Source organism: Agelaius tricolor, unplaced genomic scaffold, assembly GCF_023055355.1.
Source record: "Agelaius tricolor isolate 1412-34295 unplaced genomic scaffold, bAgeTri1.0.p SCAF_6, whole genome shotgun sequence".
In the NCBI taxonomy this organism is placed as follows: Eukaryota; Metazoa; Chordata; class Aves; order Passeriformes; family Icteridae; genus Agelaius; species Agelaius tricolor.
Window position 1 is genome coordinate 33,066,394 of NW_027269266.1, and position 18,308 is coordinate 33,084,701.

The 18,308-nt window shown below is 37.7% G+C and overlaps 1 protein-coding gene across 1 annotated transcript in view; it reads left to right on the plus strand.

Moving 5' to 3' along the window:
• The window catches only part of CHN2 (chimerin 2), a 158,463-nt gene that overhangs the window by 48,766 nt on the left and 91,389 nt on the right, over positions 1 to 18,308 (plus strand). The window contains exon 2 of the mRNA XM_071429259.1: positions 17,438 to 17,476. Coding sequence (XP_071285360.1) covers positions 17,438 to 17,476 — 39 coding nt within the window. The remainder of the gene's footprint in view (positions 1 to 17,437; positions 17,477 to 18,308) is intronic.

Sequence of the window (18,308 nt, forward strand, 5' to 3'; positions counted from 1 at the left end):
CTTCCTTTTTTGAGATGAAATGGATGGGTGTAACTCCTTATGGAGTTTAGCAGTGCTGTTTGCTGTCTTGGTTTTGGGTGGTGGTTGCACAATATTAGCTTAAGCATTTAAAAATTGCAGTTAATTTATGTTTACCCATGCCAATGCAAGGCTTGGAGTTTAAGCACTGTTGAGGTAAATGGGCATTTTTACTGCAGTAATGTTGTACCATTATCCCTACAGTCATAATTGCAAAGATTTGCATTTTCAGTGGAAGTGGGTAAGGATTAAGAACACAAGCAGGAGAGAGGTGGGCTGTAGAGATATTAACTGAGAACACAATTTGTCTTGCCAGCATCCTATAATTGCTAATGATGCCTTAGAAGAAATAAAAGAACTTAGGACTCTGCAAGATTGCCAATTAGTTTGTTTACTAGGGGGTCGATGGAATATTTTATAAGGTATGAGAGCTGACAGGTAGAAAAAAATACCTTATAATTTGAAGTTTACTTTTCAGTCTGGAGCTGCATTCAGGTTTGAGTAGAATTGAAATTCTATTAAAACAGAAAAACGAGATTTTCTTCAGTGCATTGTACGGTCTGCTCCACTCTGATTTAGTTCCCTGATGTCATAAGAGTCTGCTACCTAAGTTATTACATTAATATTCATTGGGTAGATCAGTATTGCACTGCTGGAGCCGATAAATTTTGGTTTAGTTTAAAATCAGAGATGATATTTTATACATTATGTTAGCATACAATTTTTATTAGCATATCAGACTGGGAAGAGTGATGCATTGCAGTAAAAAGCCAAGTATTTCAAGTTAATTGCTGTTCTATTAAGTAGAAGTGGTGGTTTCAGCTTAAAAGAGTGTAGAGAAATGTTTGGCTAATGAAAAGAGCACTCTGAGTGATAATAATTGTTTGATGTAGAGAAGCTGCTGGCTGAAAATACTCACCTCAGCAGTCAGAACTGAAGGCTCTCAGAAGGAGGTGCTGAGATGGGTCCAGTCCAGCACCCAGAAGCACCTATGGGATGAGCCCAAAAGCAGGGGTACCCACCAAGGCCCTTTGTGGTACTAAAAATAAGTAAAAAAATAAAAGGCTGCCAAGATAAGTATTCAGCAGCAGGTTTGTCTAACCTGATCTGCTCTTTTTGTCCAGAACAAGTTGTACAAGAGAGGCAAAACCACATTAAAGCACTTGGTTGGAGGGTAGCTGGTAGATGCAGGTGTGATCCAGCAGATTTTTCTGCACCATGCAGTGCTGGTGCATTGCCAGCCCACACAGACAGGCAGCTGCTCTCACAGGGCCACAGTGAGGGCAGGGAATCAGGGCAGGAGGTTCTCTTAGCTGCTTTCCTTCTCTTCTGCTCAGCCTCCTGCTGTGCTTCGGGCAGGTGTGGAGCCATCACTTCTTGGAACGTGCCACCAGTCACTGGCAGCTCCCTGCCAGTTCCTCCCAGTTTACACACTGAGCATGATACTCTGTGGTGGGAAACATTCCTCTGGCCAGTTTTGGACATCAGTGTTTTATCAACATTGTTCTTATCCCAAATCCAAAACAGCACTGTACAAGCTACTAAGGAGGAAAACTAACTCTATCCCAGATCAAACTCCTTGATTTTCTTCCACACCCACACCCTGAGGTTCTTACTTCCTCTACCATGACAGGGTTGCAGATAAAACTAGAGTGGAGGAAGGGAATCCAGCTTTTGCTGACTGCTGTGGAGATCTCTGGTCAGGAACGCTGAATGAAAGCTCCTGAGACACATTTTTATTCATAATACAGCAGCAGTTCCTTCCCTGTGCCCCTCTTCAGTGATGCTCTCAACAGCTGCCATGGATTTCTGTGCACTGGTTTCAGCACTGCAGCACCACAGGGTTATTTTTGTCAGATTAGAAATATCCAATCCCCTGAACTTTGCATTGAAGATTGGATTTGTTTACTTGAGTCTCCCTCTCTTTCTGTTTTTCTGCTGTAGAGAGCTGCTTGTTTTTGAAATGTTATTTGAGGCAGCAGATGTATTTATGGCTCATTTTGTGATGATGGCTAAAGGGATTCTGCTGCTGCAGGGATTCTGCTGCTGCACAAGACAGGGGTAAGGTGGCTTCTTTCCCAGGAAAGCTCAGAGAGGAAGTTTTTCTCTCTCTTATAGCAATGGAGCATAACACAGGGAGCATTTGAAAGAGTTAGAAATTAAACTCAGTGTCTGAAGATTGAGAACTGTCCTTTAATTGCAAACCATTCTTTAAAGTTTCTAGATGTCAGGGTGTTCCCTCCTATTACATCCCTGCACTGTGTCACTGGTCTGTCTTTTGTCTAGCTGGACCCATGAAACTCTGAATAAAAAATGGGTAAAACCATAAAATTTATTTTGGAAGTCAGTGCAAAGAGGAAAGAAATCTTAGTGATTCATATATTATGAAAAATCCAGCGAAACTACAAGGAATGAAAAGAGTTGTAGTGAGCATGTGAGAGGGAAGTAGTACACTGATCCTATGTGTAAAAATAAAGACCAAATGATAATAAGTAGATAGGGTAGAGAAATCTGCATCTATATATGCTGGTAAAAGTGTATGAGCATATTCAGAAAAAAGAAAGTTGGACTTCAATAAATTTTTTATCTACATTAGGATATAATTATTGGAAACAAATTCATTTCAGAATCTGATTGTACAGCACTGGTGTTTGGTTAGGTGTACTGTCTTTTACTTTGATTATAGGTAAAGATTCGGCTTTCTGTTCTAAAATAAGAATATCTTGCCTATATTTAAGGATGAAGGCATTTGACTTAAAATAGATTTGAGTCAAAATGTTTTCTATACTGCTTCTATTTTGAGATCTTGGTAGATTTTTAGGTTAGCTTTTAAAGAGGTTTTTAATAATTGTTTGAGGTTTTTTTCCATCAGGCTAGACACTGATTTCAGTGATTGGCAGAATCTGTATTTGTGCAGTGTATAGTTTGCTGAACAGACTTCTGTAGTTCCATAGATGCTTTTAATCTTTACTGCTTTAGCAGTGCATGCAAATTCTGTCATAGGAGAGTAGAGTGGACATGCAAAGATCAAGTGCCCTTTCAGTGGTAAAAGTCCTGGACTGTAAGGGGTAATGAGAGTGGCAGGCTCTGGTTAGCATTATAAAGTGCATGAATAAAATTATTATAATTGGTAAAGGTAAGTAGAATATATTGCAGTCACTAGTACTGAGCTTACCAAAAGAACCATCTGCAGTTTAGCACCATGACCACTGGGATTTCTGAGCTCACAATGCTTATATATAGCTCTGGACAGCACTTTGGCTGAACTAAATCACTCTCACCCTACTGAAATCAATGGAGCAGTTTTAAGTTTTATAAATCAAAGTTTGGCCATCTCCGATATAAAATTTTTTATTGAGTTGAGACATCATGGAGGTCTCAGTTGTAGGCTGCATTCATTTTTTGTCTCTTAGGAGATGTTTCTTCAGTACAGATTATGCTACTTTAGTTATGCTAAGTTCGCTTTTTGATAAATTTTAAGTTAATATGTATTTTGTGGCACTTTTTAAGTAAAACATGCAAGGATTTTTTACCTATTGTCCAGAAGAAAATAAATATAATAATTGAGATGCAGAATAAACAGTGCATGAATATGGTGCCCTAGTCTAGGATATGCAAATATTACACTTCTGTAGAACAGCAGGAGCAGTCAGGGCTCAGCTCTGAAATCCTTGTTGGAACCAGTATAAAAAGGTACTTGTACTTTGAAGGACATTGCAACCTGAAGCTGAAACTGTTTTAAGAGAAATCATAAGAGCTGCAAAGCCTTTCTTCAGAGATGGTATCAAACCATTTTGGCACCTAATCAGTTGTTTCTCTCGTTGTTATAAAAACACTGAAGCATTTTCAAGTGAGTGTTTTGAGAACAGCATTTTTACAAGGCTCTCCTGCTGTATTAGAAGCGCCTGCAATGCATTTCTTGGGGACATGTGATTTGCAGCTAATGATCATGAAGAACCACCTCATGTTAATATTCTTCCACTGCTTTTGTGCATAACCACTGGGTTGCTTGATGGAAACTCACATTTCACATCTCCTCCTACCCAAGGGTTATGTCATCGTAAATTGCCTGCGGCAGAACCTGGCATTCTCCTGGATTTCACTATCTAATGGCACCAATTGGTGCCTCATGGACCTCATCAGCTATGCATGACTGCTCCCAAATCTGGCCTCCTCATGACAATGGGGACTGGGTCTTGGACCCTAATGAGTGAGAAGCTGGGAGGAAATGGGGCTCTTCTAGACAATAAATTAGGTTCGGAAAAGAAGCATTTATCAGTTGAAAATTTTTACCATTTGGGGGTCTCTGGACCACACTTGCACAGCAGCAGTGTAAGTAAATTTACTGGCATCAGATGAAATGATGCACTGGAATCTAACTGCTGAGCAATAGGCTATAGGCATGTCTTTGAAAATACAATAAAGTCAGCTGCTGTTCTCTGTTGCACCTTAAGCAGGGAAGGATATGCCCAGGGTGAGCTGCAGTTTGCTTTGGAATAATTCACTCTTCAGTAGAGATAGGTTATTATAAAACCTTGATCCAAAATAATTCTTTTATTTATGTGATGTGTCACTTCTATAAAAATGTAACATAAATGTATTGAGGTTGTTTTTCCTTGTGCTCTCAGAAGAAACTAAATCTCCACCATTTTTCTTAACATTTATAAGCAAAGCTCTCTCATGTAGTAATAAATCAGCTTATCCTAAGTTATTTCTAGTGTATTTATGTGATGCTCTGTGCTACTTAATTTATTTTTTTACTGACATCTTCTTCTGTTTTCTAGTTACCTTTTCATTACATTCAGATGAAACCACTCAATAGTTAGGGGAGGATGCTGTGACTGGTACTGATGGCTGACATGGATAGCACTCTTGTTACCCTATTCCTTTTCCATCTCTTTTCCTTTTATCTGCTGGATGCTTGCCACACACTATAATGACAAGCACTTTTAGGTCAGCGACTGCTGTGTTTTATTTTTAAACTGTACTTGTTAGCAGTTGGACGTAACACCAAACCTGATTTTGGGTTCCAAATGCTGCCATAATGGGAATATTTAATGATAATAAAATGCTTTGCTTCCCTTTCATTTAGAGTTCTACCTAATCTGACTAAGCAATCAGCAGTTAGTAGGCAGATCTAAATGAAATATTATTACTCTATAAAGCTGTTTAAATTTGAATGACCTTTTATTTAAGATGCATAAGCATTTTTGCAACATTTGCACTGTTAAGCAAAGTATATGCTATAAAATAAGCATTTATTGCTTGCTTTTAAAAATAAAATACAGTATTGGTAAGTTAGCTGGAAGCTTGTAGATATCCTAAAAAGATGTCAAGGTAAGATAAGCAGTAGAGCTAAGCCAAAATTGTTCTGGAGGTCTTTCTGAATAGCTGTCAGTTTTATGTTCTCCTAGCACAATAATGGGCACTCCCAGGAGGTGGGAGTCTCATGGGATAATTATTCTTCTGAGGTTTAGATGGTTTTTTCTATGCCTTTTCCACAGATTGGTAAGACTGCCTTATAATTATTCTTCTCTTTCACTAGATTTTTCTAATGTAGAAATTAATAGAATTAAATTTGTATACATGCACTGTACTTACATTACCTAGCCTATTAATGAATTTCAAGCAATGTTGAATGCTATCAGATGGCAATAGTAAGTGGTCTGGCTAGCTTTTATCTTGCAAATTGGATTTAAGTCTCACTGCCCTTGCCTCTTGAGATGTGTTTCTTTTTAATATTCAGGTCTATTTTCTGCTGTCATAAGCAGGCATATTTACTCTCTCAGATTGGTATACCTTTAACTATCCTTGAAAATAATAAGAACAAGAAATAAAAGTTTAAAATAAACATATATTTTAGAGCTGTTGAATACTTTTATAGTTCTCGATGCACAAAGCTGACACAGTTGCTCACTATCTCCCTTGTGAGCATCAAAAAATGTTGATGAAATTAAGCAAAAACCTGGCAAAACCTCAGCTTCCTTTGGGATGAGTTGTTGGGCAATGCACTGTCTCAGTCATTAGTTACAACTGATGTTGCCAATAAACTCACAGACAACCAGCAACCTTGTCCTCTGGGCTCTCAAGGAAATCTGTATTTTGGGAGGTTTTGCTGCTAGAATGATCTGACAAGCTCTGACAGGCTTTTTGTACGATATAACGAACATTCAGGAAAAGCAGGAAAAACTTTTTCAAAAAAGATACACAGGTATTGGTGTATTTCCAAGATGAAATACCCATCCTAGCTCTGGTGATGTTGGACATGAGTGAATCAGCTCATCTTTTTACCCAGCTTTCGTGTCTCCCAGGATGAGAGCAGAGCTGCAAAGCTGCTACTAAGACTTGCAGTTCTTGCTCGGCACCAACCCTTCCCCTTAGCTTAAAAAAATGGCATCATTTTGCTTTGGACATTTGCCAGATCTTTCCAAAGGAAAGGCTTGAATGTTTTTTGTTCTCCCCTCTGTGCTCCAGAGAACATTAGTCAGTTTTGAGTCTCTGAGCATGTAGACACACGTTTGTCCTTTGGGAGTAATGAAATGCTTGAATGTGAACCTTGCTTGGATGAAGATCAGTACGTTATCAGAAGAACAAAGCTCTCCTTGGTTTCATACTGGGAAGCAAATGATGGAAAGCATCTTTGTTGTGTCCACAGGTATTGATCTGCCAGAGTATTGGTACCTCCATGGGAGCCCTGGGAGCTTGGGCGCAAGGACAAAACAGCTTCTGTAATTCTGCCTTGCATTTGGCCAGGTTTCATCATCAAGGCTGTGGTTATGCTATGGCATTTAAAGAATTCTGACTCATTTGCTGTTTAAAGGGAAGACTGTGCTGGATCATATAGATCAGCTGCTGATTTTGGCCTACTGAAAAAAAATGAGGATATTTGATGTCTAAACTTTACCATTCAGGGTATAAATCACAGTAGAAAGTGTACTTGCTTAATGGTATTGTATTGAATATTGTTTATTATTTACCTGCTGGAAGCTTACAGCAAATACATTTGCAAAACTTTTGATGACTATTGCTTCTTTTCCCTGAGCCTTTGCAATGAAATTTATTAAATACTGTTGTGCCAAGATCATAACCTTATTAATAATTAATTGTCCTTACACAGAGTGTTTCAGGGGGGTAAGTTAGAGGGTTTTTTTCAAAATTGTGGCAATTGGGTGTATCTTTAAAAATAACAGCATAGAAGAGGGTATTTTTTTCCTCACTGACTGATTTTATGATCGAAGATATGATGGATGTGCTTTTAGGCACTAGCTTTACCCTCTTCTGAGTCTTTCTGCAAGATAAGTGGAGTAAGAAACAAATTTTATTTGTTCTTTTTACAAGGGTGAAGAACAATTCCAGAAAAGTTACAGAGAAAAATTGTGCTTTCTCCTTCCCTTGTAATTTATTTATGTAAAAATAACCAGGCTATCTCCAGTGACACAGAAGCAAAATCCATTTTAATATAGATATTACTGTTTCCACTCTATTTGATCTACTTTTAGCATGTAAAGAAATTTCATGTGCTCTAAGACACTTAAATACACTATTCTTGTGCTGTCTGCATCTTTAAAATTTGCAAAGTAGGAAACTGGGGTATTATCCAGGCTGCAGTTGCATCTTCCTTTATACATTGTGGGTGGCTAAATTCTGTTCTCTCATTCAAAGCCACTGGAGACACTCCTACAGTTGTCCTATGAGCACCAGTTTGAAATTTGACCAATTTTAATTTGACAATGAAAATGCTAGAGAGACATGGGGTTGGCCTCATCAGACATGCTGATGGCCAAAGTTTCTCTGGGGAAAATACTGCCAGCATTGCAGGTTGCAAAGAGAAATTGTCTCACCTATGCCCAGGCATCAGGACATTTTGCACAGACCTGTTGGTTAATTTGATAAAACTTGTGGAAGACCTAAGTGTATTTTAAATTTTATAGGGTTTCATACAAGTTATTTCGTAAATATATCATACTGTAAGAACTCATTATCAACTATTAAAGTGCCAGACTGTAGTAAAAAGCTCTTGGAAGAATTAAAGACTTCCATGAGGCAATTAAAATTCTTCTCAAGTAAGGAAACAATACATAAACCATATTAATCTGAGGGCAAATACTCCATTATAGTATTTTAAATACTGGTAGTAATTATTTTATGGCTAATACTACAGAGAAGAAGGTGTAGCTACATAGATCTTTCTAAGACATAAGTTTCTTGTCAGGGTAAACATACTGTCATGGAGCTGAATTTTAAGAATGTCAACATTTCTCCAGTATTCAGATCCAGAGTAGTAAGAGCAGGAGCAGCTGTAGTGGGAGATTAGTTCAATAGTGGGTGATGATAGAATAGAACCCACCTGTGAAGTGTTTGTACAACTGCACAATATACTTGATGAGAAGGTGAGTGCCTCAGTAATAGCTGGCCTTAATCCAACCCATTTTCTTAGAAAAGTTGAAGATTTAGAGACTAATATCACACAAAATAATAATTCAATAGGCCTTGAATGTAGTTGATACACTTACATAAAACTGCCCACCAAAAAATGTGATTAATAGTGTCACATTTTTCTAACAGGGGAGGTATATAGGTACAGTGCTGCTTCTTATCCTAGGAGTCCCATTTATTCCAAGTTTTACCCAGAGCTGTGGGAATGATAAATATGCTTTGCAGGTGGTGGTGTTTTTCCTGTTTTTCATGTTTTAATGTAGAGACGTAAATGCTGCAGCAATACTACAGGACCTGAAAAGCAAGCCAAAGTAAAATCTAATTATTTGCTAAGATTTTATTCTTCTGCAGATCATTATGCCTGCTTTGAATGACAGGATAGTTCTCATCTCTGATTTCCAAGGCTTGAAGGTGTCTTTAGACCACAGAGTTCATTAGGGTCCCTGGGATATGCATAGCTCCTGTGGATTTCCATTTCATTCTGAGTATGCAGTTTCAGTCTTTTCAGTAAGAAATGCTTATATTTTTGTATCCAGAGAGGGGCAAATGCAGGGCTACATGGGGCAGATGGGGATAATCTCTAAAAGCAAATGAACAGCCACCACAGTCAGCTGCAGCACTAGGACCACTTCACATCCACCACAAGACAAATACTTGTGCCCCTGCTTAGAGGGATGATAAAATGACTCATGTCAAAAATAACAGAGTTACCAAAAGCAATGAGTTGGACTTTACTAAAGGTTAATAAGTTTTCTGGGAATTTGCTGGCTCTTTTGATAAGCCAGATAAAGGGGTATCATGTCAATGTATGAGTGAATTTCTGGAACTGGGAACGTGCTGGCAATACCTCAGCATAAAAATACTAATTTAAATACTTCATGGTGACCATTTTAATGCCATTTTCCAGCGTTATTGTAGTTATTATAACTTGTAGTTATATTGTAACTTGTAGTTATTTTTGTCATATGCCCTTTCCTACCATGCCTGAACTGCTTTGCTGAGTCCAGGGATCACTGGCTGGAAGGTTTTGGGGGGTGAGTTTTAGGATGCAGTAAGTAAATGACTGGAAATGTGTTGCCATATCCTGTACAGTGATAAAATTACTGCATCAGAACTATGCTCAGATATGCCAGCTGATTATCTGGTTTTGATTTTCAGCCAGGAACTAACTGGTCATTATTTAGAAGCTAAAGTATATCTTTGCAAGATAGGAGGTCTGCTAATGTGATGTGATTTAACTTATGTGCTTATTCCTAAAAATATGTGGAATCTCTCAGTCAGGAAGAGCTCTGATAGTCTCATTTTAATGCCTTGATGCCTCTGGTTTATAGGTTAAAAACATGAAAAGGTGAAAATAACTGTGTTAGATTTTAATTACACTGGCTTTGGTGTTAAAACAGAGAATGGTAACAGTGGTTTGGGTGTAATTTTTAGGGACCAGATTAAATTTAATGGCAGCTAATAATGACAACAGATTTTTTTTCAATGAAGGATGCAGATATTTTTGATGATTTTTCATTGTCTGCCTTTCTAGTTTTTAGAGACCAATCTTTAATAATCTGTACAAGGAAATTCTTCATTATTGCTCTGGGAAAAAAACCTTTCAGAGCACTTAGATTGTGGAGGTTCTTAAATGCCATCCAAGGGCCATAGATTCAGTGTGATTCAGCATTAAAAAGGACCTCCCTGTCTAAGATTAGGTAATATGATTACTCCTCTGCACTCTTAAATCTTGCATATGTCCCAGGAAATATTTAAAGCATTGAGAACATTTTTATCAGCTTACTTAGATCCCTGTCAGCTTCTTGGATTTGCACTCTGGAAGAGATTGTTTAATTCTAATTTTTGGGCCCTAAGAAAGACTAGACTCCTAAAGAGAGTTTGAAAATTAGAACTGTACAGATACCTGTCCCTTTTTTAATTCTCCTATTCCTATTGAGAACTCTGATTATTCTTTCTCAACTTCCAAATTTAAAATTATATTTTCAATGCTTTCAATTATATTTAAATCTATGCAAAATAGAGAGGCAGATTTTTTAATTAATGGGATATTGCTCCAATCTGATGGTCATAGCTGGCTGAACACCACTCACCAGCCACAGAACATGGCTCCTTATAATTTTGTTATACAAGTTTACCTGTGGATTTAAAACATTCAAATCTCCTGTGATCTGTTGGAGGACATCCCTAATAACCCAAATACTTCAAACTCATATTTTATTTGATACTCGGTAACTCTTCTAAATTATCAGGTTTATCTATTTGCATGATCTTTCATCTGCATTTTAGTAAAACAGACGTGCATTAAACAAAAGTAACCAGGGACTGACCACCTGTCTGTGAATGAAAAGATACCATTTTGAAATCTGAAGCAAAAGCAGGAGAGAACACAATTTGGAATGACCCTGGTTCATAGAGTTGGCTAAGTGATCTACCTTCAGAGCAGCGCCTTCTAATAGCAAGTTTGTGGTAGGCAAAAGGAAAAGATACAAAATAGCTGTCAATTTATATTGTGGTTATTAATAGCTTACTGTTTCAGTCTAATTGCTGTGTGAGAGAGAACTCCACCCCTTTTGTGAGCATTTTTTGACATTTAAATTACACACTATTGCTGATTTTTAATTTTTTTCTTAGGAGAGAACAGCGCAGTGGGAAGCTCCCATCATCTGAATTAATACACCAATTATGAACTGTGTTGGAAGTAAACAGTTTGATCATTTCTGTACCTTATGCTGAAAGCTAAAGTGCCTCATTAAGACAAGAACTGAAGTCTCATTCCATATTTTAGCTGTCCATGTACTTGTGATGAGAAAGTTCAGTGATAAAGCTGGCAACTGCTCACTCCTCCATGGGCAATTCTTCGTTCTGAATGAAACATTAAACAGAGTTTTTGACATGCTGAAATATTTCAACAGCTCCATTGCTAATTATTTACTGCAAGAGAGTTAATTTTGCTCTTCACAGTAGCAGTGACTTTTCAGGATTTAGGGTGGGGGACTTACTTGACAGTGTGATTATTTGCAACTTTGAAAATGAGAATATTCTTTCTTAGAGTGGTCAGAGGTGCCTTGTAAGGGTAGTTAGATAGAAGTCATCATGATGTCCAAAGTATATGCCAAATGAGTGCCATCAAACATAGAAAAACGTGCCAATTTAAAGTGGTTTGCAAAATGACTGCAAAGTGACATAGTTGTTTGTGTGTGTATATTAATTGTTGAGAGGGCAAAATAAATTAAACCAACCCTTCACCAGGACAATATTAGCCAGTAGGGGATCAGATAAGAAGAAAATTAACTTCTGTAATTGGTATTTTTTCTAATCACAGAATGGAAACCAAAGAGTGGATCTATGTTTTATGTGTCAGAAAAGAACTAGCACCACATAAAGAAGCCCCCTTACTACTCTTTCACTTTAGTCTCCATCCACCAGTGTTTGCCAAGAACCACCCAGCTGGAGAACTTCTTGGCAGAAAAGGACCTGGGGTTCTGTTGGACCCCAAGTTCAAAATGAGCCAGCAATGTCTCCTTCCCTTGAAGGTGGCTGGTGGGACCATGGGCTGCAATTAGGAGCATCATTGCCAGCAGGTCAAAGGAGAGGTGATTCTCCCCCTCTGCTCGGTGCTGATGAGGCCACAACTGGATGCTGTGTCCAGTGCTGGGTTCCCCAGTGTAGGAGAGCTAAGAAACTGCTGGAGAGATCCTGATAAAGGGCTGCAAAGGCATTGCAAGGCTGGAGAATCTCTCCTATCAGGAAAGGCTGAGTGATCTGGGACTGTTCAATCTGCAGAAGAGAAGGCTCAGGGGAATCTTATCAAAGTGTATAAATATCTGAGGAGAGAGTGCAAAGAGGACAAAGCCAGCTCTTTTCAGTGATGTCCAGTGACATTACCAGTGGCAATGGGCACAAAAATGAAACACAGGAGGCTCTGTCAGAGCATCAGGAAACACTTCTTCCCTGTGAGGTTGACCAAACACTGGTACAGGTTGCCCAGTGGGGTTGTGGTTCCTCCATCCTTGGAGATACTCAGGAGCTGTCTGGGCATGGTTATAGGTGGCCATGCTTGAGAAGGGGGTTTGGATCACATCCTCTCCACAGGTACCTTCCAATTCCAATCATTCTGTGGGTCTGTGATGGCCATTGACATAATAGTAAATTGAATAATAAAATTCTATCTGTACCGGGAAAAATATTAAAAAACCCAGGTCCATAAATAGTGCAAACAGTGTTTATGTTTCACAGAAGCTCTTACTCAGCAGTGTTCTATTCTATATATAATTACATATATAAAAATAAGAAAGATGTATTTAATAATATATGCTAACTTAATGTTTTGGAAACAAAGCAATAAATATGAAAGTGTACGTGGTAAACCTGTGAAAAAGGTCTTTAAAGGAAATATACAAAGAGCATTAAAACACTCATAATTATTAGTTCTGGTCCTAAAATAACAATAGAAGATTAAAAAAATTAGTGACTAGACTTGTTCATCCGGTGAATCATTTATCTGCACACTGCCAGTAAACCAGTGGCTTCCAGATTGGCTTTTCCTCGCACACAAGTGTCTTTCCTTGCACATGCAGGTCATAGTCTTAAAATTAGTTGTTACTGGAAAGGAAGTCCAAAATTCAGACAATGGTGGCAGAGAATCCAGGCTGAGGCAGTTCTTCCAAGGTGAACTGCAAAATATTTTTTTATAATCCTTTCATAAGGACAAAGGCAAAAAAAGAAAATCTTTACTCTTTTTCATAGAGACTATAAGAAATCAGCAAATAATGACAGTTCCCCTTTGGGAGCTGTCCTGCTGCTAGTCTGCTTAACTCTTTTCTGTCATGGGAATCACTAATACTTTTTAGCATATCTAGAACTGGGCATGACATATAGCTACAGTATGGATATTTGTTACTGTTTTCCTTACGCTTAGAAATGCCACTTATAAGTCATAAATATTTGATTATTGTGGTGTAATTTGTGGGCTTTCCTGTAAAACAGAGTTTATGCTTTTCAGTGCATTACCAGTCATGAGAGTCAGAAGAATCACTTTGAACTTAGTTTCTCATTAGATCTGCTTCAGCCAAATCAGCCACGATGCTGGTAGCACAAACCCACATGTGTTGGCATTACATCATCATTTTCACAAAGTACAAGGAAGTAGTAAAAAGCAATTCTGTCATTCCTGTGTCTTTCACAACTACATCCAGAAAGGCAATACTTTGGTACAGGGCCAGGCACAGAGAAGAGCAAGGGTTGAAGTCCATGGATGACTTTACTTACTATATACTTCGTGTAAGATCATTTCTCAGGAATTGCTTAAGAATGGCTCTGAGTAATGTGTTAACCCTTTACTGCCCACTGTTGGCAGTAATACATATTCTGTCTTCATGTTTCTTTAAATAAAAAATTTTATGTAGTTTTACTTTTTATCTGTCTATTTCCCAACTTTTCAGTCCTCCCTTTAAAGTAGTCTTTCTACACTTACTCAGCTTTAAGTGTTCCATCAGCTTTAGGAAAGTATTTTTTCCTAAGATCCTTTTCATCCTCTCTGCTCTGTGAAGAATAAAGCAAATAAAGTGAATAAATAACCTTTTTGTTCCTTACTCCCATTTTCCACTTCCAAGTACCATTTTTCGTTTGACAATTTTTTCCAATACATTTTTTGTCAATTTTGCATTATGAGAAACCTTCTCATAGCTGCAATATTCCTCAGGAGTCAGCATTCTTCATTCCTTTTGTTCTTCTGTTTAGCATACAACTGACTTCTAGTACTTTTTTAGGTTTAATAAATATTCACTCTCTTAGCTAGTATGTTTCAAAGCTTTTAGCTAACAGTATTGCCTGTAATATTATTTATGGAAGTCTCTCATGCTTTTTTTGCCAGTTCTAGTCTTTGCAGTAACTGCTCCAAGGTTTTCTGGTTTTGCCAAGGTCATTTATGATACAGTTTTGAGAAGACTTAAAAGAATTTTAAAAATACCTTAACTGGACATTCTGTAATTCTTTTACAGTGAGTCTTTCTTATGCTGACATGCATAAAAGTATGTCACAGATGTCATTGGGACATTTTGTTGGGTTTTTCAGAGCTGTTACTCATCTTGTCTCCTTTGACAACTTCTTTCAGCCTTCGCTGGCACATTTTCTGAATCTAGACAAGAAGTCACTGTAGAAAATATGAACCTTTCAAGAAAAGAGCAATAGGAAAGACCCTGTCTTATCACCTGAGAGTACCTCAGTGAACCTTTTCCCCACGTTGCCAGTCACAGTTTTGGTAGTCATTACAATCAAAGTTCATATGAGGGATATCAATTCATGAGACATCAATGCAGGGCATCCATCATTTGTGCCAAGTCTGATTGATTGATTGGTTGATTGACTGATTGATTGATTTTTGCTAAGTGGCTCGAAACTGAGGTCTGTTGGCCTTGCTGAGACCATTACCATGTGCAGAACTGTAAGCACAATCTGTGTGTAAAGGTGTCCTGTAGTAACTGAGCCAACCACCCAAACTTTTATTGTTAATTTCTGTGAGCCAGAACTGCTGTTTAAAGCCTCATGATGGAGAGTGGAGCACAATTTAATGAGCAAAGCTGCTGTGTAATACAGAGGAATAACAAAATACAGAAGAACGGAAATTTCAAAAAGGGCAAATAGAAGTTATCAAATCTGCTCAGGCAGGATTTGCCTCTTTTGATCTCTAACTTAAGAATGGTTGAAGTTCAGTCTAATCTAGTCAACCAGGATGGGAGTCCTAAGACTTTACCATACAAGGATGAGGGTTGTTTAAACAGGGGCTCAGCAGCTTCCTGCCACAAAGGAATAAAGATATTTCTATCTGGGTTCCATTAGACCTCTCCCTGATCCTCAACCATGACCCTTGTCTCCAAGTTGTATTTAAACAAATTATTCTTTATTTCCCTACAAATGGGTGCCATCAAATAGCCTGGCAATAAACTCCATTAGTACTATCACTATGGCATTTTGTTTCCTGTGATTCAGGGACATGCTTTCAGCAGAAGGGATCACAGAGGATGTGGCAGTACCTCACCAGTAATGGTGAATGAGGTGCTGGTGACACGTGGGTTTCCTCCAAGTGTGCTGTCTTTTAGAATTATTTTAGCTATTGAGGAATGGTTCTGTCCACGCTTTCTGGGGCTGACAGATTCTTAACTGTGACAAATCAAGTGCAATCATTGGGAGTTTTGTAGTATGATTTATGTCTTGGATGATTCTCCATTTTGGCTGCAGTGTTTTCTCTCTATCAGTCTGTCTCCAGCTAATGAAGCACTTTATGGCCACTTGTACATCAGCTTTCACTGCTGAATTTACTGTGCACTTTTTAATTAATTTGGAAGACTAATGCAACAACTGATACTCATTGGTTTTTCATTGTTTCTCTCGCTATTACTTCCTTATCTGAAGTCACCAGTACAGATAATAAGATATTTGCATTATCTCAGTGTTTCTTCGGTTGAAAAAATATAGTATGTGAAGAAGGAAATTCAGAAATTCTCTTGCAGTAGCACAGAAGTATTGACAGAAGAATTTAATATACAATATTACAGTGTTGTGATAAACTATATGTGAAGCAGTAGATGTATGGGGGGAAAAAACAGAGTGACATAATACTATTAGAATTTGAGAAGAGAAAAAATTATTTCTTTTATGAATAAATTTCATTCGTCTCATGAATAGCCTCATACAATTTAAAATAAGTTTTCTGCATAATGAACTTGCAAGTTAATTACTCTTGGATTGCCACAGCACAGTATAACTCTGTTAGTCTGGGAGTCTTTTGAACTTTGCCTAAGTTGAAAGGTGGATTCAGTTGAAACTGAAACTGAATGGGTTTCCCAATCAGTATATCTATAAATTGTTGCAGGGTGCTATTCCAGGCAGTAACTGTGATTGTTGCTAGATTTATCCTCTTCTAAAACAATAGAGTTAAAAGTGGCAGATGGTAGTTAGTGATTAAAATTCCTAGTAAACAGACTTTTGCAGGGATATATTTAAAGTAGTTGTGTATATGTAAATAGACAAGGAGCATGAGCTATGCAACTATAATTGAATTATATTAGCATAACTTAAGTAGAAGTTTAGTAAATAACAAGTACCTTAATTAAACTGCACAGTTTTGGCAAGTTAATGACATACCCATTGTAAATGACTTTAAAGTTTTTGGCAGCATGGCAGTTCAGAGTCAAACTAGTACCCAGTTCCCCACCCTTTATCACTGGTGTTGCTCCTTCTGCTCCAGCTTGGCTCCTGCTGGGATTTCTGTAGGTTACAGCAATTGGCTTTCTTGCAGAGAGCTGGAAACCTCCCCGTGGAGTGGTCACTAAGAAAAAATACCAACTCTTTGTGCCGCTTTAGTCAGTAACGTTAGAATAACGTAACCTATTTGTGATGGCAGGTTTTGCAGTCTTTCCTTTTTCTATCTTTTTCATATTGTTTTTGTTGATTCATCTTCTGGAAAATATGCCAATTACATATGGGTTCAAGAAGTGCAGTTGACTTTCATTGAAACTGTCAGGTCTGTGCATCCGTGTCCAACCTGAGCTGTGCATCTTTTTAGCCCCAGCGTGGGTTATTCATTGATGCTCATTTTCAAATCTTACTAGTGGGGTTAGAAACCACATTGAAAACCAGTAGTGATTTGTCTGTTTATCATGCCAGGTAAAGCAAATAAATAATGCCGTTACCAGCCCAGTTAATTATTTTAAAAATACTGGTGATTAGTAAAAATCGGTCAAAAATTAATTTCTTCCACAGTTTAATAATTTGGGAAAAGCACATTGGATCCACAAGTGGTTGAAATTTGTATTCTTCTCTCACATAGCAAACTGTACTGTAAATAGGCTATCATCTCTCTTGGGAAAGAAATGTGAATTTTGCTGACAAGAAGAGGTCTCTCAGCAGAAAAATGCAGGCTGACAGTTTGACCCAGTGGCCAAATGACTGATTTCTTTCTCCCTTTTTGCTTCTATTTTAGATGCTGAAGAATACCAGCCTCCAATATGGAAATCATACTGTGAGTATATTTGAATTATTTGAAATTATTATTGAATTATTTGAATTTGAATAATCTTAGTGCCTTACCAAAGTGTCAGTCATTGTTAGGTATTTTCTCCTTTTTTGTTTGAAAGAAAGACATAAATTTATTAGATGCTTGTTCAAATTACTGTATGGGACAGCAGCAAAACCTGAACTTTTATAGATTTCAATGGAACAAGGGCAGCAGGATTATGTGTGCCAGATTCCCTCCATTGCCTTAAAAGTGTGCAGCTCCTGGGTTTCATGGTTTCTCTGCTGAGATTTTCAGGAAGGATTTCAGAGGTAGAGGTTAATGCTTTGTATGTTTACTGAAGGTCAGGCTTGAGAATACTTGTCTTTTTATATGGGTCACCAAATCACTTTAAGATAATATTTTTGATCCTTAGCAATAGAAGCTGATTTTTGAAGTGGTGGTTTAGAAGCTGGAGACAGCATTGTCAGCTCTTTGAACCTTCCTGTCTGCCTTTAGAAAAATCATTTACATAGAGTGCAGTGCAGAAGTGCATATTTTATGCTCTTTTGCTTTGTTCCAAATGTATTTTCTAATAGAGCCGCACAGATCTAAGACAAAATATTGGCTTTTAAATCCCTTATTAAGGACAGCCTTTAAATTTGATCTTTTATTTTAAACCCTTCCTGGAACTTTAATAAGAGTGTAGCTTCGGGTATAGAGAGCTGTTTTATTCTTTTTGTTTTCAGATACAGAGCTTTCCTAAGCAAAAGTTCTCTCTTCTATTGTGGCAAATTCAGTACAGTGCCATTACCAAAGTGCAACTACAAAAACACAATGATCACAGTAGCTTCATGCA